Source organism: Osmerus eperlanus, chromosome 3, assembly GCF_963692335.1.
Source record: "Osmerus eperlanus chromosome 3, fOsmEpe2.1, whole genome shotgun sequence".
Classification (NCBI taxonomy): Eukaryota; Metazoa; Chordata; class Actinopteri; order Osmeriformes; family Osmeridae; genus Osmerus; species Osmerus eperlanus.
This window is the reverse complement of record NC_085020.1, coordinates 7,486,390-7,498,390: the sequence shown is the minus strand read 5'-3', so window position 1 is coordinate 7,498,390 and position 12,001 is coordinate 7,486,390. Positions and strand designations below refer to the sequence as shown.

Below are 12,001 nucleotides of genomic sequence, written 5' to 3'. Positions count from 1 at the left end.
AATGGATAACTACGCTGATCTGAGGGGCGGGGAAGTCAATGGGGCCCACAGACTTTTCTTTTAGAGCCTGGCACTTTCATCCACTCTCGAGCCATCATCACTACCTTTGTGGCGACTTCAATGTTGTGTGTTTTCGACTCCCTCGCTTAGGCCTCGATAAATATTTAAAAATGTATCTGTAGCTGGACTTGTGTTTTATTATTCAGGAGTTTTGTTCCTTTTATTATGAATAATGTTCTCAGGGATAGCGAAACACAATTAAGGGAACTAGCTAGTTTTTGTCATTTGCATTCCAATTTGGTGTGGATGAGCTCTAGTCGCCAAATTAATAATAGTTTACATTTGCCTCCAAGAAATAGAACAAAATATATAGATTAATTTGTCCAGTTTACATTTCCTGTGTCAACTTATGGCAGGATGTATTACATAGAACATATTGATCTTAATGGGGGTTAATGAACAGACTCTTAGTGGATGTCGTTGGATTTTAAATGGGCCAGTTTCAAATGGTCAGTCTGACTGCTGGCTGACGTTGAACACTGTTGTAGATGTTTAATGTTTAAGAAACTAGCTGCAGAATCACATAATATTGGGAGAGTGCTTTACATAGCTAGATTTTCACATAATGCTGTTTTAGGTGTTTGGTTTTGTTCCATGTCGGCCAGAAATGGCTTTGTTTTACTCTTATTCAGTTGGTTTCTTCACTTGTTGAGGCTTCTTCAGTTTTAAAAATGAGGATTTATTATTCGGACAGCTCTGTCCTATCCCAAAGGTCTCCATCTTGTGTGAAAAAAAACACAAACTTATGCCAAGAAGTCATGGTTGCCTTTGTTGATTTGTGTGCCCAGCCATATGTACAGTTTAGCCCAGTACAAATGAGGACCTTGCAAAAAATAAACTAATTTGTTTCCAAAACATTGTCTGTTTGTCGATTTTCCCAATATGTATTCCTAGTCAGCTGACAAATTGTCACTCCAGTGAATACTATTATGGTCATCGTTGATTTATGAACACACCCCTATCAAATGTAACTACTGGGACAACAACGTAGTTTATCCCTGTTAATCCGTCTTCGTCGATCACCCCCCATACCATGGCAGCTGTGTGCCTGGGTATTTAGACACCCCGTATCTCACTTGGTGGTTCATCATCTCAGTAAATAGACAAAAAAACAATTCTATCAGCCCTCAGTAGAACCGTATGAGATTGACAATGAACTGTACAACAGACAGTGAAGTGCAACTCCTTCCTTTCTTTATCACAGTCTTCCTAGAGTAGGTAACATTTCAAGTTTACTTCTAAGAAAGCATTCTTAGATTTATTTGTACCTGTATATTGATTCCTTAGAATGAAAAAACCTGGATCAAGAAAATGGGTTACATTTATTTTTCTTGAATGCCCTTATAGGTGCCTTAAGTGTGGCTTTTTATATACTTATATACTTTGAGTCATTGAAGCTCTCCTGGATAAATTCTCAAGTGTGAGATTCATTTAGTGTTCAATGAGGCTGTCGCTTCATGATTAATGTTCGTGACTGCAGACAGAGATACCCACTCCAACAGAATTTCCCTCAAGCCCTTTTTAAAGTGAGAAGCCTAGTTTTTCGGATGGATGCACTTCCTTGTCGTGAAACGGGTTGCTAAACGGACAAGCGCATTAACCTGCAAAATTGAACATACGCAATAGAGGGCAGAGTGTTGTCTAATTCCACCCAAGTTCTGTCCAATGTGACAGAAGGTCATTTCAGGTAGATTGGGTTTTGCTCTTGAGAGCAGCTTTCTGATCATGTTCGGCTTTCTCCACGAGTTGCTAACTCTCACACTCTGCGTGCCTAATCTTACCTGCTGTCTCTGTGACTACCATAAGGGTCTGTGGCCTTCTTTGTTTAATTTTTTTGGACATAATCACAGCATGATACCATGTTAATTAGTCTTCACCCAAGAGCACCACTTTGCTCTTATTTTCTGATCCAGACATTGATCCAGAGCCCAGCTCTGCGCCTGTGGTTCTGAAATGAATCACATTGAGGACTATTCAATACAGCAGGACGTGGGGACAAATTGGTCTGAATAACAGCAGTCAAAGAAATAAATAGACCCCCGAGTATCTGCTCAGGCGAGATAAAGATTTCCCTCAGCCCTTCTTTCCTCAAGGCAGTCATCAAAATAATTTACACCGCTGGCTACAAGATCCATACACTCATCATCTTCGCACTGCTATAGAGCTGCCAGTCAACAGCCCTCAGAACAGCATCCCTTTTGTAATTTCTGATTGAAATTGGAAAATTATAGTTTGTGCAATCTTACCAGAGCATCATCATGAAAGAACAGTGCATTCATGGTTAATTGCTCTACACTCCATAAAAAAAGGCTTATTTTGTTTTGATTAATATTTCACTATCTCTTATGGGACCAACTAAAATACAGTGTAAAATCCATACTCAATGCCGAACAGTCCGAAATTGGTCTCCGATTCACTGGTGTTTCTATAGTTTAATCGACATAAGGGGTTAAAGGCTGTCTTTGCAGGACTACGGTTTGCGGATATCCAGCCTAGGGGTCATGTGCCTGCCAATATCAGCATGCAGTACATTGATTTACTGAACTGAGATTTACAGTATGAATAATAAACCTTTCCATAAAACATCTGATTCAATACACAAGCCACATGCTATGACACAATTACTCTACAAGAAAAAAATACATTTTCAAGCAACAAAAACAATGTGGCATCCGTTTACCAAACAGGAGACACTGAGACCTACAATTTCTTGGACCCTCCACTCCATTTGGTACCCGGTGATTGTGAATGACAGCTCTGCCTCGCTTCCATCTGACAGTCACTCAACACGGAACATTCCCCTGGACCAGTGGCCATTCATCAAGTTGTCAGCACAGCAGACATCAATCATCGTCACCATGTAATCCCCTACACCCCTACTCCACCCTCACCCCCACACACACACACACACACACAACCTGAAGGTGAAGGGTTCTTAGTGAAGCGGTCTACACTGAAGATGAAATGTCTCTTGAGAGCCAGAATCCCTGGGGCTTTTTTCAGGTTTGTTTAGAAAGAAAAACCGAAAATGTATCATGTGATCTTGGTTAATAACTTGTAGTTTAAGAAGTGAATTTTGGTTTACCAATTCAAACTTACTCAGCCCTGAAATATTCACCTGATACCTCCTCAACAGTTGTTACAGTGTGGGTTTTACTTTAACCATAATAATTACAGAATAACCATTTGATAAATTATTCCAGACTTTTAACAGAGAGTCTAGAGATAAACTGGCTGTGCATGCCTTATTTGCTTTCTGTGGTCAGTATTGGTGAATGGCATTCCATGAGATTAATGCAAAATGCACACTGATGATGCAGTATTGCCTTTCCACTTCTAACTGAACCGGCCTGTTATACTAACATCACCTGAGGCTGGAGGGAGTTTGTGTGTGCTGATTTAGAGGTTCTATTAAGTTCATTAAATCTGTTCATTACATGTATGTGCATCAGTGAGTTTGCTAATAAATTATTGGACGCCATGGACCTTCTTATTGTAATTGCTCCAGTCCCTTGTGCTTACTTTAATTTCCTTCATTTCTCATGAACGTTAATTTTCCTTTGTATATTTATTAATATTTTTTCCCTCAAAATTGTGTTAATGGATGGATGAGTATCCTATCATATCTAATCCAGTACCCTATAAAGACAGCATTTACCCGGAAAGGCCATTCCCGGTCTTTGCCTTTATGGTGCTGATCAGAGCTTCTCAGTGAGATGTTTTTTGATGCTGATCAAAGGTACTTAAGAGGTTTTTTTTGGTGCTGATCAGAAAATAGTTGTTTTTTGGTGCTGATGAGACTGGCATTACCCATAATGCACCGGTCAGCCACGTAAACATTCGAGGTGTAGGAAGTCCTCCTGCCTGCTGCGTGCTCACTGAAAGAGCTGCTCCATATCCGACAGATGAGAAATAGCAAGCTTGCAACCGAATGGCATGCTAGATAGCTTAAACACAAATTCGTTATTGAATCAGAGGCGGTGCACGACTGACACATGTTCAGGTTAGAGCGTAAAACAACAGCCTTTTTCATTATTGCATATTCGAAGACTATTCCTCCTCAGCACAGCAGCTAACTTAGTCGTTAGCCTAGCTAGCTACTGTAGTTAGTTTTCGACTACGGCTTGGCTTATTGCAATGCTAGCTAACTCACGGTCAATAGCAAAGCTGAGCCAGGTTGACAGAAAGCTTGTTAGTCTAGGGAAGCAAGGAAGGGCAAAAGTTGGAGCTGGCATTATTCTACCTGGTCCTAGCAGGCTTAGGATGAACCTGTGAGCTAATTCACTTGCTAAGTAGCTGTCACGTAGCTGCTAGTATCACACATAACTGCACATTATTTTCCATATAACGTTAGCAAGTCGCTTTGATTTTCAATATGCAGAAACAGCAGTTGTCTTTAATGCACCATATGTGGATTTGAAAAAAACTCAATGTGTCTGTGTAGCTAGTACTACTGGAAAACGAACTAATGATCCTATTTAGGTTGGTAGCCAGAAACGCGTTGCTGAGTGGTGTCGCGAGATAACCGTTCAAGGTGTCTGCTTGTGCTGTCCAAGGTGCTAAAGTCAATGACTGCGTTGTAGAAAAGAAACTGATCATAATATGAGTTGCAATAACCCCAGTGTCAATGTTAAGAGAATGAATCCGATCGCAATGTTTGATAAACTGACGTTAAGATGTAAACTGTCATTATTTAACACAAGGGACCATGCGAATGTGTCAAGCCTACCCTTTATAAAGTGCCCGTGTGTCTGTCTTCAGGTGTTCGGCATAGGTGAGAGAGCTGTAAGATCATGTCTATGGTCCTGTTTGCCTCCGTGGTACGAGTGGGGGATGGCCTACCTCTCTCCGCCTCTACAGATTATGAGCAGGACAAAGGCCTGCAGGAGACCAAGAAGCACCTCAAAGGGCTCTCCAAGAAGCTCAGCCAGTTTCCTGACCGCTGCACACTGAAGGCTGGACAGTACAACGTCAAGTGAGTTGACCTGTGATCTGGACCTTCTAGTCAGACCTGGGTGTATCTCGGAAGTCGTGAGTTGCGGGACTAGTTCGACTTGTCGTTCAGTGCATCCGCGTAAAGTTGGTGGAAACCTCCTAAAATGGTGTGTTTGTAAATTGGTTATTAGCTAAAAGGTTCCATTCGGGCAGCAACAGATAATGGTTTGAACGACAAAAAGGCCTGACTCGACTTTAAAAAAAGACTGGTTTGTCTCTATCGAAGCGCTCCCGAGACACAAGTTCCTTTAATCAATGCACATATCAGCCTTCAAAAGACAGAGGCGGAAGGGCAAATGCGCCAGCAAGCATTTAAGTCACTGGTTAATCTAATACAATATTTAAAAGGTCCTTTTTGGCAGTGTCTGACTTAGATGTATAGGTCTTCTGAGGGGCAGTGACTCCACTACAAGCCCGCTCCACTCTACAGCTAGGCTATACATCACCCAGACACCATAAGTAGCTTTAGAAGAGGGGGGAGAGGGTTTGAAAGACACAACACCGTTAGCCTCGTTCTGCTGTTTCCCACTAGGTGGGCGTCAGTTTCAATTCTTTGTGGAGGCAGGACGTCGGTGGCTTGGCGAAGTGAAACTACTTATCTGCTTCACTGTCATGGTCAAGATTGTGAAATATGTTTGTGTAACAGTCAGTGGTGTGTGTGTGTGTGTGTTTCAGTTTCACCAGCTCCCTGGGAGTGGGGTATCTGATGGTCTGCTCTGATAACTACCCCAATGTGCTGGCCTTCTGTTTCTTGGACGAGCTACAGAGAGAGTTCCTGGTCACCTACGACACGAAGCGCATCATCAGCGCCGTACGGCCGTACTCCTTCATCGAGTTTGGTGAGTGCTCTGCTTTATATCGGACGACGAGAGTGTGGTCTAAATGATTCAAATTCAATCCAAAAAACGTATTAGTTCCATTGCTGTGGATTAGGGTTGGGTATCAAGAACGGGGTTCCAAATATCCAAGATCTGTCGATTCGATAAGACGGTTCGTTCCATAGCGTTTGCATACGAGTGGCGCTCCCGCGTAAACTGCAGTGAGCATTTTACAGTCCATAAAAGTTGCACTTATCTGCCAGGACCTGCTATGCAGATGCAGTACGTCAGCAAAGCATGTGAGAAGAGCCACTTTAAGCATCTGGACCTGACCGCAGTAAACCCCTCCACAGTTTGCCTTAGCGTCACTTAAAAAAGATAAAGACACGGCCAAATTGCGACATCTGCAGTAAGGACATCTCATGCGAGGTAAGAAACGCCTCCGTTATACGACGAAGCGTTTATTTTAATACAGCGAAATTCAATCTGAATCTGAAGGAACGCACCGCGTTCGACGTGTTGCGTTCTCCCAGCCGCGCTAATGACCCAGATACAATGTCAACAACAGTAGCCAGGTCTCCTGCTCAGTTCCAGAACAGAGAAAGGCTGACGTTCGCCTTTTCCATTGGAAGGGAAAGAAAATAATGATTTGTACTGATTATAGCCTAAATGTGCCAAGAGGAAAGGTAGGCACATTTTTGTTTTTGAAATAATGAGCAAAGCTAGTTCAGGCATGGCAATCGGGCAGCGCGCGTCATCCGCTCATCGCCACACCTGTGTTAGCCAGCACAAACCCATTGGGCCACGTCCGATAAGACGGCATTAAAAGGCCGCGCGGATGCGCACACACTCACCTCGGTTGTTGTATGATCAGTGCTGCTGCCGCCCTCCACCATCCCCTTCTCCCCCATGCTGTCTGTATGTTCTATCCATCAGGGGGATCATATCTCTACTGCTCTCTGCCTCATATGTCATGTACGTGTCGCATCGAGGAGGCAGGGAGCGCTTCCCTTAGATCATCAACTCCGCCAAAGTCAAACCTATTTTCATGTCATGGTTATCAATAAATGCTCTCCAATCTAATACGTGAGTGTCTTGACTGAACTGGCTTTGTTCTTTTCTTCGGTCCCCCCAAAAACATTGGAAATCAGAAACGATATTCGCTAAGAACCCGGATTCAAAGAGCAGAATCCAAATCGAAAGTCTGAAACAATACCCAACCCTACAGTAGATGCACGTGTACAATATCGACTACGCCAGATGTTCACGGTTCGAAGCTAGAAGTGATCAAACAAAAAATAGCGTTTTGTATTTCCATATCCAACAGACAACTTCATCCAGAAAACCAAGCAGCGTTACAACAGCCCCCGGTCGCTGTCCACCAAGATCAACCTGGCCGACATGCAGATGGAGATCAAGCTGCGGCCGCCCTACCAGCTCTCCCCGGAGGACATGGGCTCCGTCAACGGCTTCTCCCCCCACACCACCTCCAAGTACAAGGGCATAGGTACGCCGTCCCCCTTCCAACACACCCGTTAGCGTGTTGTGTTTACGTGTTGTGGGTGTCGAGCTAAGGAAACACCATGCGTTTTGAGTGCCAAGTGAGCACCAATGGCACCTTACCATCTGTGTCGTCGCTTACTGTACAGCATCTTATCAGACGTAGGCCAGACGTACAGTTAGGTCCATAAATATTTGGACATTGACACAATTTTCATCATTTTGGCTCTGTATACCACCACAATGGATTTGAAATGAAACAATCAAGATGTGCTTTAAGTGCAGACTTTCAGCTTTAATTTCAGGGTATTTACATCCAAATCAGGTGAACGGTGTAGGAATTACAATACATTTTATATGTGGCCCCCCCCCTTTTTAAGGGACCAAAAGTAATTGGACAATTGGCTGCTCAGCTGTTCCATGGCCAGGTGTATGTTATTCCCTCATGGGAGTTCGTTATTTCATTGACAAGGAGCAGATAAAAGGTCTAGAGTTAATTTCAAGTATGGTATTTGTGTTTGGAATCTGTTGCTGTCAACTCTCAATATGAAGTCCAAAGAGCTGTCACCATCAGTGAAGCAAGCCATCGTTAGGCTGAAAAATCAAAACAAACCTATCAGAGAGATAGCAAAAACATTAGGTGTGGCCAAATCAACTGTTTGGTACATTCTTAAAAAGAAAGAACGCACTGGTGAGCTCAGCAACACCAAAAGACCCGGAAGACCACGGAAAACAACTGTGGTGGATGACAGAAGAATTCTTTCCCTGGTGAAGAAAAACCCCTTCACAACAGTTGGCCAGATCAAGAACACTCTCCAGGAGGTAGGCGTATCTGTGTCAAAGTCAACAATTAAGAGAAGACTTCACCAGAGTAAATACAGAGGGTTCACCACAAGATGTAAACCATTGGTGAGTCTCAAAAACAGGAAGACCAGATTAGAGTTTGCCAAAAAACATCTAAAAGACCCTGTACAGTTCTGAAACAACATCCTATGGACAGATGAGATCAAGATCAACTTGTACCTGAATGATGGGAAGAGAAGAGTATGGAGAAGGGAAAGAACTGCTCATGATCCAAAGCATGCCACCTCATCAGTGAAGCATGGTGGAGGTAGTGTTATGGCGTGGGCATGTATGGCTGCCAATGGAACTGGTTCCCTTGTATTTATCGATGATGTGACTGCTGACAAAAGCAGTAGGATGAATTCTGAAGTGTTTCGGGCAATATTATCTGCTCAGATTCAGCCAAATGCTTCAGAACTCATAGGACGGCGCTTCACAGTGCAGATGGACAATGACCCGAAGCATACTGCGAAAGCAACCAAAGACTTTTTTAAGGCAAAGAAGTGGAATGTTCTGCAATGGCCAAGTCAATCACCTGACCTAAATCCAATTGAGCATGCATTTCACTTGCTAAAGACAAAACTGAAGGGAAAATGCCCCAAGAACAAGCAGGAACTGAAGACAGTTGCAGTAGAGGCCTGGCAGAGCATCACCAGGGACGAAACCCAGCGTCTGGTGATGTCTATGGGTTCCAGACTTCAGGCTGTCATTGACTGCAAAGGATTTGCAACCAAGTATTAAAAGTGACAATTAGATTTATGATTATGTTAGTTTGTCCAATTATTTTTGGTCCCTTAAAAAGGGGGGGGCCACATATAAAATGTGTTGTAATTCCTACACCGTTCACCTGATTTGGATGTAAATACCCTGAAATTAAAGCTGAAAGTCTGCACTTAAAGCACATTTTGATTGTTTCATTTCAAATCCATTGTGGTGGTATACAGAGCCAAAATGATGAAAATTGTGTCAATGTCCAAATACTTATGGACCTAACTGTATGTTTCGAGAATATGCTTGTGGACATCGAGGCCTTTTCAAAGGGGTTTGATGTGTTCGTATCCTTACACGTAAAGGGAGTGTCGCTGCTGTTTAACTCGCCTGAAGACTTTCTTCTACATCTCTCACATTTCCATTACATTCGAGTGTTTCCCCTTCACCCTCAGTAATAATGCCAATTTTCAACACCTTCCTTATTTCCCTTGTATCTCCTTTTGGGCACGTTTGACCATGTAGGCCTATACGTTCCACACAGTACATCTCGCGCGGGTCATGAACATGTTGGAAAAGAGCCTGTGTCAGTCCGACAGAAGCGGTGTGCTCGTGCGGAGCCCGCTTGCCGCTACACGGCTAAAAGCACGGCCAACGTCACCGTCTGACAGCTGTCATGTGTTCCAGAGCGGGGCTCGGGCTCGCTCGTCCATTAGTGGGGCCCCAGCTGAGACCTCCCCTGCCCCGCCGCCTCTACGGCTCACTGCCCAGCCCTGTGGGCCGCTTCACACCTCAGCAGGCCCGGCTAAGCGATTCGGCCCTGGGTCACCGCGGCTTTTGTGTACCCCCCCCCCCCCTGGAGCCACTTCATCCTTCTCACCTCGCTTCTCGCCCCTTTTATCTCTCCGCCTCCTCACTCTGCCCTTTTCAAATGCCAGTCGACCCAGCGAAGTGCCAGTCAGACGGCAGCGCCAGGACATGGCCGCTGAAAAAGCTCCGTTTGGAGGGGAGAGAGGCACAGCAGCGGGTTGTCAACAAGCATCCTGGGGGGGGGGGGGATCTCCCAAATGAAAATGGACGGGTTGTTTTGGATGTGACGTGATTGGTCTGTCTCCTCTGCCCTGCCCACAGCTCCCACCCAGATGCTGGAGCCGGTGGCCCTGCCCGGCGTTGTGTCCTGCGTGCTCAGCCTGCTTTGCGGAGGCCTCAATCTCCTGCGCGGAGTCCACGCCATCGAGAGCATTCTACAGGTAAGGACGACGGGTGCGGATTCGCTCGCAGCCGCGGCGTTCCCGCCCATTGGTCCCCCCCCGTGGAGGTGTACTTCCTGCCTACTGCCTTTGCTTCGTGACTCCCGAGTGACTCCACTTAACCCGCCTCCATCTCTCCTCCTCTTCAATCCACAGAACGATGACGAAAACTTTAATTATGTGATTGCCTTTTTCCTGGGCACAGCAGCCTGTCTGTATCAGGTAAAGGATATCCAGCCAAATTTTTCGTTTCGTGGCTAAATACTGATTGTTTTGGCTGTTCCCTCTGGCTGCGTGTGTTAATGGATATTAACTGCCCCCCCCCCTCTTTATCCCTGCAGTGTTACCTGTTTGCATACTTCTCCGTGTGGAGAAACAGCAAGTCCTTCCTGGCGTTTGCACTCATCTGCCTGTGCAACATGTACCTGTATGAACTGAGGAACGTGTGGCAGATCCTGTTCCACGTCACCGTTGGAGCCTTCATGACCCTGCAGATACGCCTCCGCCAGCCACAGGGAAAAGCTCCAGACTACAATGTCTGACCAGAACAACAAAGGACTCAAACTCCCAAGACTCCAAATCCAGGAAACCGTTTTTGAAGTTCCACTCAAATTCTTTGGTCTCTGTACCACCACATATCCCCCCCCCCCCCCAGGATGGCTGGACTATATGCCCTTAGGGACCCTCAGACAGCCCCCCCCCCACACACACACCCCAACCCCCCCCCCCCCCCCCTCTCTTCAATGTGGCTGCCAGCTCATATGGAGCCTGCCTATGCATGGAGGAAGCCTCAGCGAGGCCCAGCGACTCTGCTGGCTGAATGTCTCCAGGCTGCTTGGGAGGAAGGATTGGGCCTGGGGGTGGTCATAGGACTACGCAGATGTTCTTGTATCATTTGCTCGCTTGTTTCGAAGCGTACCGTTTTATTGATTATTTATTGAACGCTGTTTCTCATTTGTATCGGAAACGAAACATATTTCATGATTTGAATGCATTCATTTGTTTTATACACGACACACAGGCCGTTCCTTGCCTCTGTTTTATTGCACATGTCCAGTAGGCCTCAGAGTCATAACAGTCCTATGTTAGTTCCAGAGTTGTGACGCTGACGCTGTACTGAACAGTACATGGAGCTCCAGAGGACCTGCTGGGTGTCAGTAGTGCAGCGACCCTCTTCACGTCCCCCTGCTACAGTGCTGCGACTGGCAGCTACTATTGAAACTGGATCCATATAGTATATCCATAGCATGGGATTCCTCATACTCAATCCAGTCCCCTGATTGTGCCAATTGCGTCGTTGACTGTCTTGATATTTGGCCATTTCCATTGACAGCATTAGAGTACAGTTCATAATTGCATGAGAGAACATAGAGGAAGCTGAGTATTGCGCTTCTTTGGCACCAGGAGGCTGACCGACTGCTTCAACTCCTAGGATCTGTCCCGGCCTGTTAGGGCGGCCAGTTTGGACAGTTTTGCTGTGGTTGCCTGCAGGCCCCACTCACCAGCAGAGTTGTTCCTGAATGAGTTTGGATTTTGCTATTGATCAAATGTAACACTTCACCATAATTAAACAATACAAATATGTATTCATTTATCGTCGATTTTCATCTGCAAAAGGGTTTCCTTTGCATTTATTGTCATCCCAGTGAAGTAGCTAAAGACACATGTTTGCTGTATTTAATGCTTCTTCAAAGAAGGTCAGTATCAATGAGGATCTGCAAGTTCCATCCATCCCTACAAGGGAAAAGCGTGAACTTGAGAGGAGAATGCTAAACTGCTAAACTGGCAAGCAACTCCATATAAAACGTTGGCACAAGTTTTCAAGCA

At 45.0% G+C, this 12,001-nt stretch overlaps 1 protein-coding gene across 1 annotated transcript; it reads left to right on the top strand.

Moving 5' to 3' along the window:
- Positions 1-3,897: 3,897 nt before the first annotated feature.
- Positions 3,898-11,764, top strand: sec22a (SEC22 homolog A, vesicle trafficking protein). The gene is made up of 7 exons (XM_062456943.1): positions 3,898-4,063; positions 4,822-5,035; positions 5,731-5,894; positions 7,201-7,380; positions 10,056-10,174; positions 10,331-10,396; positions 10,516-11,764. Exons 2-7 carry the CDS (start codon positions 4,854-4,856, stop codon positions 10,714-10,716), a joined length of 912 nt encoding a protein of 303 aa, XP_062312927.1. The 5' UTR covers positions 3,898-4,063; positions 4,822-4,853; the 3' UTR covers positions 10,717-11,764.
- The last annotated feature ends 237 nt before the right edge of the window (positions 11,765-12,001 follow it).

Bases quoted from the DNA above. Each gene is read 5' to 3' on its own strand.
- sec22a (XM_062456943.1), top strand. From the start codon at position 4,854: ATGTCTATGGTCCTGTTTGCCTCCGTGGTACGAGTGGGGGATGGCCTA. The intron at 5,895-7,200 runs GTGAGTGCTCTG...CATATCCAACAG, and splicing joins GTACTCCTTCATCGAGTTTG to ACAACTTCATCCAGAAAACC. The intron at 7,381-10,055 runs GTACGCCGTCCC...CCCTGCCCACAG, and splicing joins CTCCAAGTACAAGGGCATAG to CTCCCACCCAGATGCTGGAG.